This window comes from Lotus japonicus, chromosome 5, assembly GCF_012489685.1.
Source record: "Lotus japonicus ecotype B-129 chromosome 5, LjGifu_v1.2".
Taxonomy (NCBI): Eukaryota; Viridiplantae; Streptophyta; class Magnoliopsida; order Fabales; family Fabaceae; genus Lotus; species Lotus japonicus.
Window position 1 is genome coordinate 55,032,839 of NC_080045.1, and position 14,230 is coordinate 55,047,068.

The 14,230-nt window shown below is 37.0% G+C and overlaps 2 protein-coding genes across 2 annotated transcripts; one reads left to right on the plus strand and one right to left on the minus strand.

Annotated features, from left to right (window-relative positions):
- The first annotated feature begins 4,089 nt into the window (after positions 1–4,089).
- LOC130719810 (probable pectinesterase 53) lies at positions 4,090–5,252 on the plus strand. The gene is made up of 3 exons (XM_057570416.1): positions 4,090–4,335; positions 4,776–5,011; positions 5,102–5,252. The coding sequence occupies exons 1-3, from the start codon at positions 4,090–4,092 to the stop codon at positions 5,250–5,252; spliced, it is 633 nt and encodes a 210-aa protein (XP_057426399.1).
- A 3,229-nt stretch (positions 5,253–8,481) lies between these two features.
- Positions 8,482–12,648, minus strand: LOC130720710 (gibberellin 2-beta-dioxygenase 2). The gene is made up of 3 exons (XM_057571395.1): positions 12,087–12,648; positions 9,135–9,492; positions 8,482–9,046 (listed from the first exon to the last, which is right to left on the minus strand). Exons 1-3 carry the CDS (start codon positions 12,470–12,472, stop codon positions 8,759–8,761), a joined length of 1,032 nt encoding a protein of 343 aa, XP_057427378.1. The 5' UTR covers positions 12,473–12,648; the 3' UTR covers positions 8,482–8,758.
- Positions 12,649–14,230: the final 1,582 nt, after the last annotated feature.

Consider the following 14,230-nt stretch of genomic DNA (forward strand, 5'->3'; position numbering starts at 1 on the left):
TGTACTCATAGCTAAGGTAGTGCCACTCAACCTGAATAAGTGTTGCCAAAATTGACTTGTGAAAACTTTATCCCTGTCAGAGACAATTGTCTTTGGAAAACCATGTAATTTCACAATGTTTTTGAGAAATAACTCAGCCACTTGTTTGCTAGAATAATCAGTCTTCAATGTAGCAAAATGACCATACTTTGATAACCTATCAATGACCACCATAATAACTGTGAAGCCATTAGAAGGAGGCAAACCTGTAATAAAATCCATGGCTAAATCGTCCCAAATCTGCATTGGGATTGGCAAAGGTTGTAATAAGCCTGCTGGGAGTGTAGTAGCAGACTTGGCCTGTTGGCAAATGAGGCACTCTTGCACATATGTTTTAACATCTTTGTGCATTCCTTGCCAAAAAAACTGAGACGCAATTCTAGCTAGTGTCCTTGTGATGCCGGAGTGACCACCCAAGGGAGAACTATGGTATTCATGCAATATTTGTTGGATCATAGAATGGTCCCGTGGAATCACTAATCTTCCTTTCCAATATAATAGCCCATCATGTGCTGAATAATGAAGATCGGGCGGTTTACCTTGAATGCACAACTTATACACCTCAGTGAGTTTTGAATCAGCAGCAATGGCTTCTTTTAGACAGTGGAGAATTTCTAGCTTTGGTTGTGACCATGCCATGAAACAAGACCGGGAAAGAGCATCAGCTGCAAGGTTTTCTCTACCAGGTTTGTACTCAATGGTAAAGTCATAACCCAAAAATTTATGTAACCACGCTTGCTGTTCTGGTGTTTGCAACGGTTGCTCAAAAAGACTGCTGAGACTCTTTTGATCGGTACGAATGATGAACTTATGGCCCAGCAAATAGTGACGAAATTTAGCAATTGCTTCTGTAATAGCATAGAATTCTCTTGCATAAGCAGATTGTTTTTGCATCCTTGGTGTTAATTTCTTAGAGAAGAAAGCTATAGGGTGTTTTCCTTGATTTAGTACAGCTCCAATACCCGTCCCGGAGGCATCAGTCTCCAATATAAAAGGCTGAGAAAAATTTGGTAGAGCTAGTACAGGGGCACTAGTGATAGCAAACTGTAATGACTTAAAAGCAGCAGTTGCTTGATCATCCCAAGAGAAACTAGCCTTCTTCAACAAGTTTGTCAAAGGAGTTGCAATCGTTGCATACCCTTTTATAAATCGTCTATAGTAACCTGTAAGCCCAAGAAATCCTCTCAGCTGTTTGACAGAATTGGGAATGGGCCAAGTTAATATTGCTTCAACCTTAGTCTTATCCATTGCTACTCCTTGTCCCGAAACCGTATGACCCAAGTAATCAACCTCAGTGAGTCCAAAAGAACATTTGGACAGTTTAGCATATAAGGAATGCTGCTGCAGAATTTGTAAAACCATCTCTAAATGATGTAAATGCAAAGACCATGATGAACTATATACCAGAATATCATCAAAGAAAACTAAAACTGATTTCCTTAATAATTCTTTAAACACATCATTCATCAAGCTTTGGAAGGTGGCAGGGGCATTGGTTAGCCCAAATGGCATCACAAGCCATTCATAGTGTCCTTGATGTGTCCGAAATGCTGTTTTATACCTATCATTGTTGTTCACCAGTATTTGATGGTACCCAGATCTAAGATCAAGTTTAGAAAAATATTGTGCTCCAAATAACTCATCCAATAATTCTTCCACAGTAGGAATAGGAAAACTGTCCTTCACCGTGATTGCATTTAGAGCCCTGTAGTCTGTACAAAACCGCCAAGTTCCGTCTTTCTTTTTGACTAATACAATAGGAGAAGAGAAAGGACTTCTACTTGGAACTATGATGCCTTCCTCTAACATTTGCTGCACCATTTTTTCAATTTGCTCTTTCTGACTATGTGGGTATTTATAAGGTCGCACTTTAACTGGAGTGCTGTCGGGAAGCAAGGGAATGCAATGATCCTGTGATCTCGGTGGTGGTAAGCCAACAGGTTGAGAAAATATGATCCTGTAATTATGCAACAGTAGAGCTAATTCAGGTTCCATATCATCAGGAAGGTCCAACCACTGATCATGTGAGGTGTCAACAAGCTGAAACTGCAATGTGAATAACTCTGCAATAGCATGTGTGTTACTCATCCTCCGGAGATGATGACATTGAGCTGCAGATGGTAACTGAGGTTGGTCTCCATGAAGTGTTACAAACTGACCATTCAGATAAAACTTTATGGTGAGAGCACTGTAATCTGCAATGTGAGGGCCCAATGTGGCAAGCCAAGTAGCTCCCAAAACTAAATCAGCACCTGAAACTGGCAGAAGATAAACAGGTAATTTAAGAGTGTGACCCTGAACCTGGACTTGGACTTCCTTAATCAGTCCTTCAGCAGCTAAAGAGTGACCATTGCCCACCATTACTGGGAATTCCGCAACAGGTTCTACAGGTAACTTGAGACAATGAGCCAATCTTGGTTGCAAAAAATTATCAGAACTGCCACTGTCTAGGAGAATCTGCACCTGAAGACCATTAATCAATCCTTGAAACTTCATAGTTCCTAAACCCGTAGAACCTTTTAAAGCATTATAAGATAAATGATGCTCAAGTATTTCTTGCCCACCATCTTGAACAGAATTGTCAGGAGGTTCAGGTTCAGCAGTGATGTTATCATCATCCACCAATTGCAAAAACAAGTACTGCTTATTTGGGCACTTGTGATTGAAGGAAAATTTGTCATCACATGTGTAACAGAGGCCTTTTTCTCTGCGCAATTGCATCTCAGCAGGAGACATGGTTTTGACATTAGAATTTCGTTGAGGTTGTGTGGTAGGTTTAAGGTTTGGTGTTGGTAAGATTGGAGCCATGGTGGGAGTTCTGTATGATTGGTTTTGAGTTCTGGGAAATGAACTTGGATAAGTTGGTTTTGGTTTGATATATTTTTCTTCATAGAGTTTGGCTAGAGACACAGCTTTGAGTAAGGAAGTGGGGCATTGAGCAATCACTTCCCGTTTGATATCATCTTTCAACCCACTCACAAAACAATCAACCAATGCTTCAGAACTAACTCCATAAACTCGATTAGCAAGAGCGGTGAACTCAACATAATAGTCATTCACAGACCCAGATTGCGACAACTTGAACATAGTAGCTCGTGGACAATCATAAGGGGATGGACCGAATTCCAGCTCCAATGATTTGGTGAAACCCTTCCAGGACTGAAATGGATTGTTTCGATTCATCATTTGGAACCATGGCACAGCATCTTTCTCCATATGGACCGCAGCAATCGTTAAACGTTGCTCATCAGGGGTTTTGTAATAATCAAAAAATTGTTCAGCCCTAAAAATCCATTGCAACACATCCTTACCATCAAAACGTGGGAAATCAAGCTTAATGTTCCTTACCTGAAATGGCTGCACAGGTCGACTTGAGTTCGAGCCGCCATCGGCGAGAATCTGACCGAGATTGCCCATTGCAGCATCAATCTGATCAAATCGCTCAGAATATTGCAGATCTCGTTTCTCCATCAATTCCATAAGCCGTTTCACATCAGCAGACAATTCCTTCAACCTTGTGTTCTCAGCCATGGAGGTCAATGAAAGCACCAAATGTAAAGAACAAACAAGCAATTAAGAGAATTTTCTGAATTATAGTGGATAACAGTACCAGTATAGAGTACGTGGGTAAACTTTTCTGTATTTCTGTATGAAATTTCTTACAATGGATGTAGAGTTTCTATGGAATGGAAATAACTAAAAGATAACAACACTCAGAAGAGACACAGAGACTAGACTAGAGAAGAGAGGTGAGTCCACAATATTCCCCACCCTCTCTCATTCCCCCAACCATGCTTATATCCCTCTCAGCCACACACGTAATCCCTCAATTGAGAATTGGTTATTTTCTCTCTAGTGCTTCTTCTCAATTTCTGTTTCTCATTGTCATGTGCCACGTGACCCACCTCTTTGTCTATTATGCCCTTTTCATTAATTCCTTCTTCATTTGTTTCCCCTGACTTCATAACAATAAACTTCCTTATTAATAAATACAAGTTACTTTTATCCAAGTTTATTTTCTTGAACAAGGAAATAGACCTTCATAACATAATGAAAAATGCTAATAACACCTCTAATTGCATGCTAAAACAGAACACTGCTGGGCATGTCATTGGATCAGTGGGGGGACAAGCAGTGGCGCTTCGCATCTCAGGAACCAAAGCTGCATTTTACAATTGCAGCTTCTATGGGGCTCAAGACACACTTTATGATCACAAAGGTCTTCACTACTTCAACAATTGCTCTATTCAAGGCTCTGTTGATTTCATCTTCGGCTCTGGGAAGTCCCTTTATGAGGTCTTTTTGTCTTTTGATTTGCTTCTCTTTTTATCTTTATGAAGGTTCTTTTGTTTCAAACTTTTGTTATTTTTTGGGTGTGGACCTGCCTTTGCTAATTAACTAATTGAGACATGGGTTTGATCAAGGTCCAAAAGACACTAACTTCCAGCTCAAGTTAACTTTATATAGATGGCCTTTGACAATATAAAAAAACTATAATAGATGGGTTTTCCTGGCCTAGTTGGGCTTAATATTATAAACTTGAATAAGGATGCTTATATCAGCTTATTTTTCTCAGAACCAATTCTTGCACTCACAAGAAGCTTCTTACCAGAATTGATGATAGCTTTTTTTTAAGGATTTCCAAACATGCATTATGATAACTTGTCATGGGCTTGCTGGCCCCAAAAAATAAAGTAAAATTGAAGGCTAAAGTGCTTGATTCAATTGACATACAGAACTGCTATCTGAGTTCCATAACCAAGAAAGTGGCTTCCATCACTGCACAAAAGCGTACAAATTCATCATTGGAAAGCGGCTTTTCGTTCAAAAACAGTGTTATAACAGGCAGTGGACAGGTGTATCTTGGAAGAGCATGGGGAGATTATTCAAGAGTTGTTTTTTCTTACACCTACATGGACAAGATAGTCCACCCAAGAGGATGGAGTGATTGGGGTGACCAAAAGAGGGACCAGTAAGTACAATGCAGAAGCATAGTCTCCATAATCCTTGTCTTTACACAAATTACACAATGAATTTGTTTTATTGTTTGTGTGTGTTGCAGGAGGGTATATTATGGAGAGTACAAGTGCAGTGGGCCGGGAGCTAACTTGAGCGGAAGAGTGCCATGGGCTAGAGTGCTTACAGATGAAGAGGCCAAACCTTTTATTGGGATGAACTTCATTGAAGGAGACACTTGGCTCATTAACCCCTAAGCCATGATCTCAACTTCTGAATTTCCACAACTTATCAATGTTCATCAATGCTAGATTTATATCTACAAATAATTTGCTTCAATTAAGTTTTAACTACTTGAAAATAATAAGAGCTCTACTATTGTGTTTAGGTTGGTTGGGGACACACATAATCTAAAGTACGGTAATTTAAAAGTCACTGTTATTTTTAATTGTGTTGAAGTGATGTTTCTTCTGCGTTCACTGCCTTAGAAAGTGGGATTCAAAATTCCTAGGTATCAAATGGGGTCCCCAACAAAAAAAAATAGCACTACATTGTTAGTGTGTTTGGTTATGTAGTAGGAAACTCCATAATCACTTCTAGTGAGAAGTTATAAAATGTAACTTATGACTAACTACTTTGGATTGTGTGTTCATCTCTCGGTACATATTTAGAAACTTATTTGAAAATTATGGTGAACAAAAGTAAAAGCTAAGAGAAGTTGTCTATGTCCATCATCATGATTTTGAATCCTCCGTGGTTTTTCCAAAAAGTTTCTAACGTGTGCACTCATCCAAACACACTATTCATAGCTTTTCTCTAAAATTGATTATGAGGCTCTTAATTAATTGCATAACTAATTAAATATGTTATTCATATATTTGTCTCACCATCAACAGATACATAATGCACTGCTAACTGTCTTCATCTTCATAATTTCCCTTTGGACTTTCAAATTAAGCGACAGTATATGTCTTCTTGAATGGAAGAAAGAATAAAAGACAATATTATTTGATGCGGTTATGAACTTATGATGGAGGAAAGGACCAATAAAACACCACGCTGGACAAGCTTGATGCTTCCTACAAAAGCATCAAATTCTGTCTTCATTGTTGGGATATGAATTGAAAATACAATGTAGGGTAAGATGGAGAGGAACATCAGAATGTCATAATGTTTGATTAATTTTAAGGCCAAATGGAACACTCTGCTAATTTCCAGGGTTTGGTCTCTTCTTTGTAATCATTCAGAAAACCACAAAAGTGATCTAAGTTGTCCATGCTGGTGGATGCTTTCCCCTGCTTGTTCACCTCAGTAATAGATGTCAAATCTATTGTCTCTTTCCCCTTACACCTCGGACACTGTAGTAGAAGTTCATGATGACAGCATCTTATTAAAGCTTCAAGCAATAGCAAAATTGAAGCCATTGTAGAGATGGTACATTTGTTGTCAAGGTGTAGACAGACATAGATTAGATGGAAGAATGAGACATCATATATATATGCAGGGTTTTGCTCTGCTCTTCACCCTTATACATGTTTTCAATATTTAAATTTGAAGGGGGACTTGTTAGTTGTTAGTTGTTACTCATGGAGACACTCTTGAATGCTTGTCAAATTAAATAATCATAAAACTCAAAGTTAACTCTTCCACGCTTCTACTATTTTCTCGCCAAATCAAGACAACTGGTTATATAATGTAATCACAGAATTGGGCTTAAACCAGAAATCATATAAGATTGTTGGTTGATGGGAATGATTTCAAAATAAAAATGGAGAAGTCTAAAGCAGTTTATTCATTCACTGTGAGTTTAACTTATGATATACTTTGTGTACCAAACTTTTTCATGTAGCTCGGATGACCCTCCAAGTTCTGGCAATAGTTGGCCACCTAAGACTTTTCTCTTTTTCAGTTATGTAGGTCAGGAGAGCGTTGAACAGCCTCATGAGAAAATATAGTATAACCTTTCAGAGTTTCAGGTCAGTGTCTAGTTGAACCTACCATTTGAATGAGCTCACAAATTAATGAACAACTGTGACTTAATTCTTTGCCAAAGTTGGTAAGACCATAAATTAGACACCCAAAACTTCATTTCAATTTCTAGTCATGACAGCTTTCTTTGCCTGATTGGAATTGGCCTATATCATTGCTTCTTCGTTTTTTTCCTTCTTCTTATCTGCATCAGAATTTAACTCTCCAACCAAAAGAACAAAGAATGATCAAATGACAATGACACTAAAACCATTTTATAAACACGTGTTAAACACTGAAATGTTGGTAAAATGTGATTTTCTAGGTAGCTCAAAACACTTTTATTTTTATCTCATCAAGACATTTATCATATCTCTAATTTAATTTCCCCCTTTTCTTCTAGTATCTCACTAAATGTAGGTGTGTTTCAAATGTCAACGAAACAGTATTCGACAATAAGCAAGCAATTGTAGCCACAATATCAAAGTTTTTCTCATATCCTAGAATAATCACCACATCCACTAGGGTCGACCCAACACTAACTGTGGCATACAATAAATTTTAAAGTGTGACCTTTTTTTGGGCTTTTTTAACTTAGTAAAAAAAATTAGAGCATTTTTTACTTAGTAATTTTTTTTTTAAAATTTGGATGGCTTTACCCTTAAGTCGGCCCTATCACGCACAATTTAGCGCATGTTTAGATATACCATGAAACCACAAAGATAAAATCAAGTAGACACACAAAAGCTGAGAAAAAAGAAGTTGCTTTTGTTGCAAAGCTTCTTATATGTCAAAATAGCAAGTTCATATCTCTCCTGTTTTGCTCTGCCAAACCTATTGATAGGAACCTTCAATTACTAGTTGTGAACCTCAACATCAATTGGTATCTAAGACTAAAAGATTAGTTTTCAAGAGAGAAACTTTAGAAGCTGCATCCTAACTTCTTTGAGCGTTACCTGGCCTTGATTGGTCCCCAAGATTTGTATATGTCGGAGACTGAACAGATTTGGTTTGTGCTGTGCGTGAAAAACAAATTTGACTTTCAAGTTCTAGCAGCTGGTTTTGTGTTCTTTCACTGTCTACCGACGACAGCATAATATTGTTAGATTTGGAAGCACGGATCAAAAAGATTCCTCTAGTATGAGGTGAGTGTGTTGTGTGGTCCAAAAATTTTAAGCAGTTGGATTTCTAACATTCCCACTGATGTGAGACTTCTTTTTAATTTCAATACTCCCCTCAAGCCCAATTGGACCTGTCTTGTATGACTTTGCCCTACTTGTCTTGTTAATGTTTCTCAAACTTCATGTTGATAAGTACTAATAGAAGTTATTTTAAAAAAATTAATCATTTTTCTAAAAGTTACCAAAATTAATTACACTTCTTAATATGTGTGTTTTAGATAAAGTAGACAGTTATTTTGAAACGGAAGAAGTACAAGCAATCATGTTGTCCAACCCTACATGATGACTTTATGCTACTAATAATTATCTTGAAACACACAAGAAACAGAACCCTATATAAATAAATGATGGTGCTGCTTAATTCATTGATATTTTCATCATTCTTCATGTCAAAATCCCCTTGTATATATAACACTTAAAATGTTGCCTATATTTTACAACAGATCCAACTAAGGTGAAACACTTCTCCCCACTGTAAATCCCCAAAAAATTCCTAAGGTAACCTTATAAAACACTATCAAATTATAAAGGCTATAAAACAAGGAACAAAAAATATAGAATAAGGGGATATGAAACATCAATAACTCCTGCTGATGTTGCTATCTATATAGTGACTACTTAGGTTGTACAAGTATATCAACAATGGATGTATCTTCTTTTTGTTGAACCTTGAAGAGATCAAGGCGAGTATCACCTAATCGGAGAGAGTAAGCTGCTTGTTTATATTGGGCCCATGTAAAAGGCTTATATAGACTTGGATTGTGCGGTGTCACCATCTTTGGCAGTGGACTGATCCACCAATTCAAAGGTGGCGCTGCAAAGTACATCATTGACATTCTCGCCTCCGCCGCGTTTGTCAAAGCCCGGTGTCTCACGCTCACAAACCTTCCATTTGTCAACACCTACAAAAATAAATAAATATATAAATATGTTGCCTTCACGATATAAAGTTTCTGGATCCGTTACTAAATTGGTTAAGAAGCAACTAACCTGAAGGGCATCGCCAACCATGACGAAGAATTCATTAGGGTCAGGAGAGACCGGGAGCCACAACCCGTCAGGGGTCTCAATCTGAAGGCCGCCGACGTTGTTGGACCTCATGATGGTTAAGATCTGAGGGTCAGAATGCTCGCCAAATCCAACCCGTGCTTGATCAAGTTGTTCATATTGGTCCTGATTCTTGTTCACTGGAGGGTAGTGATTAATCCTTAGCACTGAATCACAATCCACGTCTTTGATAAACTTGCTCAGTGAAAATTTGTCCGGGACCCACAAGCCCTCTGCTACAAGCTCAAGAATCTTGCATGCTAGTTCTTTTGCTTCTTCTATGTAATCACTCACTGCGCAACTGCAATTGGAGAACAGAATCAGAGTCATGACTCATGTCACTCATTTTCATCTAGTAAATATTTTTGTTGTTAACTTGAACTTGTGAGACTAGCAAGCAAAGACATATGGAGGGTCACATGATATATATTATATTTAATTTCCCATTTCTTAGATTGAAGAAGGGAAAAGTCCTTTCTGTATTAATCCTTGATTTGATAGTGTTGAGTTATTAATTTCCCTGTTTCATTTTTTATTTCAATCAATCAAAATGTGTCGCGTTAATTGAAACAAAATTTAATTAATACAACACAATCTCATGAATGACACATGAAATAAAACATCATTTGAGAACATATAATCTTAATCTCGATTGTCATTGGCTCAATCTGAAAATGTTAGGACAAATAAGCTAGGCGGTTTCTTCAAAAAAAAAAATTGTGGATGCATGTACTTGGACCCTCTTCGGTTGACAAATCATTGGGCACAATTGTGCTAATGGATGAAGAATTTGTAGCTGAAAATTCTGCTTAATTATGCATGATTTCAGTGAAGAAGATTTTAGTTTTAAATTCTTGCATAATGCAGTCAGGTAGATTCTCTTGACATAATGAAGTTTTTGCTGATGTTTTAAGTACAGGTGATTCTGTATCTCTTACGTGGCTCTCTCATCACCTTTGCATGATTAATTGGTTGAGACTTGTGATTGTTTAACTAATTAAAATAAAAATTTCGTCAATAATTTCTCAAACTACTTTTTGGTTAAGATACCTCAAAAGAAAAGAGCATAAAAATATCATTATAATTGCTATTGCTATATACAATAATCAATAATGAGGTATCGGAATGTGCACACTACCAGTCAGGGACTAAAGATCAAGACCCCCAAAAAAATCAACAGATTGTATGGTATAACCATTCTTTGTGCACGTGTGTACCATTTGAACTCTAAATTTCATATTACAATGATACAAATATCAAAAAATAAGTCAGGATATTAATTGTTGTGTGATGTTATATATTTATATATTATAAAAGGAAAGTGTGATAGAGAGTCTATATATTTAACATATTTATAAAAAAGGAAATAAAAATGATGATTAAAAATTAAAATGAATAGAAGCCAAGATGGAGCCCATCCCTGATGATTAGAGTGGTCTCCAACTAATTCACAGGTGTTGAAGTCTCTATCGTGTAGCTGAATCAACCACAAGAAAACACTAATTATACATATTGATTAAATAAATGGTATAAGCTGCGACAAAATGATCGAGCTTTGCTAATAAATTATTAAATATTGAACAAATTGTAAATTTTTATGCAGCATAATGATTTGAAATACGAAAGAAAAATGCAGTTGTTGTCTATCAATAATATTATACTTATGTCCTAAAAGAAATTGACAAAAATGTCCTGTTTATAGACGCACATTAATTAATATATTGACATTACCAGTCCAGAGTCAATTGTTTGAGATGTTAATTACTGCAATGCCAATATGTTAAATCAATATATGAAACAGAAATATGCAGACCAAAAAAAGAAATGAAATAGAAACAAGAATAACCCAAAAAAAGGAAATCAAAAAGTTATGACAAGCTCGTCAGAGTGTTACAGCAAGCCTTTACCAGCCTGCTTGGCACTTACTAGACACAGACAGATGATGGATTATTCCCCATACCCTACTCCCTTTCTCATACCAATAAAGTAAATTAATTGCAAAGCTCACCTCTATTATTACAAGTGTGCACAAATAGCTTAAAATAGGTTTCTTATGATGTTTAGAAGTTTTTTATTATCCAGAAATATATGATTAAAATAGTTCTTATCAATAGAACAAACATTACCTCTGACCAATTTTATTTTTTTTAGAATTAGGTCAATTCTAAAATAATATTGGAGTTTTTCTTACACCATTTTTTATAGATCACTCGTAAATAAGTTAAACTTGGATGTTCATTCGTGAAAATGACACATTTTGATGTTTAGTCATGGGTGTGAGGGATGTATTGAGAAATCTCATTAATTATAGATAATGACTAAAATAGTCTTTATCAGAGAGTTAGGAAACTCTCACCAGTTTGAGCTAGCTTTTGGACTAGACTTAACCCTAACCCGAATTCTCAGATATAGCAAAATAGTGTTTGTTGCATAAACATTTATTTATAAGTTATTTTGAGAAATATTGAAATAAGGTCAAAATATACTAAAGGTAAGCACTAACTATTCAGCATAGTTAATCAAAATAAGCTTAAAACAATTTACGGTTAAATTATAAGTTCTTTCAAACACTTGAATAAGCGTTTATACTACAAGTCAAAAAGGGCGTATATGTATGTGTAAATGCTTAACTTGAGTTGTTTAATGCATAAGCTCATATGAGTATGTCATTGTAACTATTTACATATAGGTTTTCTCAAACATTTGTACCTACTATATAATATAAGTACAATTGAACTCTTCTAAAGGGGGCCCTATTCTACCCTTTCCCCCCTTATTATTATATGAAAGTTATGACGCAAATCATGGAATCAGTTCTGTTGTTGAGTACAGAATGAAAAAAACAGAGTACTATAATAAAATTGCTGGCTAGCTAGACAATTAATTAAGTAATACCTGAACTTGGTAGGGTCATTTGCTATGGTTTTGGATGTCTCTGTGAAAGAAAGAGGATTTGTATGGAGAAGGAGATACTCAAGGTCACCCATATCACCATTTAGCCCAATATTTCTGCAGCCATAACCAAAAGGAGTGGCAGGACCAGCTTGAGTCTTCTCAGAAGTGCTTTTGGAGAAAAACTCCGTTCCCTTCTCTTCCAATCTGGAAACCACCTCTCTCGGCACATTGTGGTTCACCACCTTGAAGAAACCATATTCCTCACATGCTCTCACCACTTGTTCCGACAACTCTGACCTTTCCATGGAAAGGTCGATTGTCGGAATCCCCACGGCTTTTGTTTTCCTGGTCCTCACCCTCATCGAGGTTGGAGAAGGCGCAACCATTGCTATTTAAGAATATAGCGATGAAGTATATATAAGAATTGTCGATATGGAGCAATTGAAGAAACAGTTGGAGGGTGTGTAGATAAAATTGGTTGGAGAAGGTGGCATGGTGTGTGATCTATATATATACATGACACAGGAGGGGAGAGGATGAGAAGGGTAGAGAGGTATCATAAAAATTTATTCAAAATCAATCAAATTTAAAAGACCAAGATGGGGTAGGGTAATAAATATATATCAACTGGAAATTGATATATAGTATTGTGTTTATTTAAGGCTTAATTCTCAAATTGGTCCCTGTCTTTGTGTTGCCGTCTGATCTAAGTCCCTCACCGGAAAAATTTGTGGAAAAGGTCCTCATCAATGCAAAACGTCTAGAGCAGGTCCTCGCCGGAGCCCGAAGCTCCGGCGAGTGATGATTTGGCACGCCGACTGGTTTAATGATGCTGACTTGGCATTAAAAAAAATAAAAAATAAACAACACATCAGAATTTTTATTTTATTTAAAAAAAATTAAAACCAATTGACAAAACTAACCCTAAAACTTAATTAACCAAAACAATTAACAAACTAACCCTAAAATAAAAACAATCTACAGAAGACGGTTCTTCCTCCTTTGAACACAGCCAAGAGCTGCTTGCAGATCAAAAGAAGAGGTTGAGAGAATGTCATTAGCAGCTTCCATCTCAACCTGCGACACCTCCTTCGCCTTGAAACCCTGAGCCAGACTCTCGTTCGAACCCTGCAACCGGCTCACCAATAGCATTCACGGTCAGATCGAAGAGAGGAGGAAGAAATCCAAATCGAAGAGAAGGAGTAAGAAACCCAGATCGAAGAGAGAAGGAAGAAACTCAAATCGAAGGGAGGAGGAAGCAAGACAGATCGAAAAGAAGAAGAGGAAGCTTTGTTTCATACCCATACCAAATCTGTCTTCTACTTCTTCATCTTCTCCTTTGTTCTGGATCTGATTTGTGGGCTCAATATTTGGGTGAGGGTGGATTTCTGTGGTGGGTAGCGGTGGGTTTATGTTGCGGGTTGCGGGTGAGGGTGGGGTGGGGATGGGGGTGGGTTGTGGGTGAGGTGCGGTGGGTTGCGATGGGTTCTGGATGGGGGTGGGTTTTAGGGGTGGGTGGCAGGTGAGGGAGGGATGGGTTCAGAAGCTTTGTTTTGAAAGAGGAGGAGAAGGAGTTGTGTGTGGTGGCTGCTGCGCTGTGCTTCAGGTTGAGGAAGAAGGAGAAGAAATTGGCAGCCATGAGTTACAATTTTCTATTTTATTTTTTCCCAAACTGATGCATCTCTTCTTGTTCTTTGTAATTGTTCTTTCTTCCAGGCTTAAAAAAAACTAATCGAGTGTTGTTTCTGTAAAATTGGACCAAGTCATGATGAAAAGTTTATTAAATATTGAGTGATTTTCAAACTGACAGTGAAATAATCGTTAAGGCTATTGTCTTTTTAATGTCTTAGGCTAACAATTTGATCACTTTCTAACAAAATGAGGGCATAGCCCGGTTGAAGAAGCTGGAACAATAGGAACAAAGGAAGGAGGTGATGAGGAAGAAGAAGAAACTGGAATAGGAAGATCTCCATGGTTGGTTCTGATTTGAGGATTTTGATTTTGGGTTTATTTTGATTTGGGGAGTTAATTAGATTAGGTTAATTAATTTAGGGTTAGGATTAGAAATAGTTCATTTATGTTAATTACTAAACCTTAATTTAAAAAAAAATGCCACGTCAGCATCATTAAACCAGTCAGCGTGT

Bases quoted from the DNA above. Each gene is read 5' to 3' on its own strand.
- LOC130720710 (XM_057571395.1), bottom strand. From the start codon at position 12,472: ATGGTTGCGCCTTCTCCAACCTCGATGAGGGTGAGGACCAGGAAAACA. The intron at 9,493-12,086 runs GTATTACTTAAT...CTCCAATTGCAG, and splicing joins AATGACCCTACCAAGTTCAG to TTGCGCAGTGAGTGATTACA. The intron at 9,047-9,134 runs GTTAGTTGCTTC...TTATTTTTGTAG, and splicing joins TGGTTGGCGATGCCCTTCAG to GTGTTGACAAATGGAAGGTT.
- LOC130719810 (XM_057570416.1), top strand. From the start codon at position 4,090: ATGAAAAATGCTAATAACACCTCTAATTGCATGCTAAAACAGAACACT. The intron at 4,336-4,775 runs GTCTTTTTGTCT...ATTGACATACAG, and splicing joins CTGGGAAGTCCCTTTATGAG to AACTGCTATCTGAGTTCCAT. The intron at 5,012-5,101 runs GTAAGTACAATG...TGTGTGTTGCAG, and splicing joins GGTGACCAAAAGAGGGACCA to GAGGGTATATTATGGAGAGT.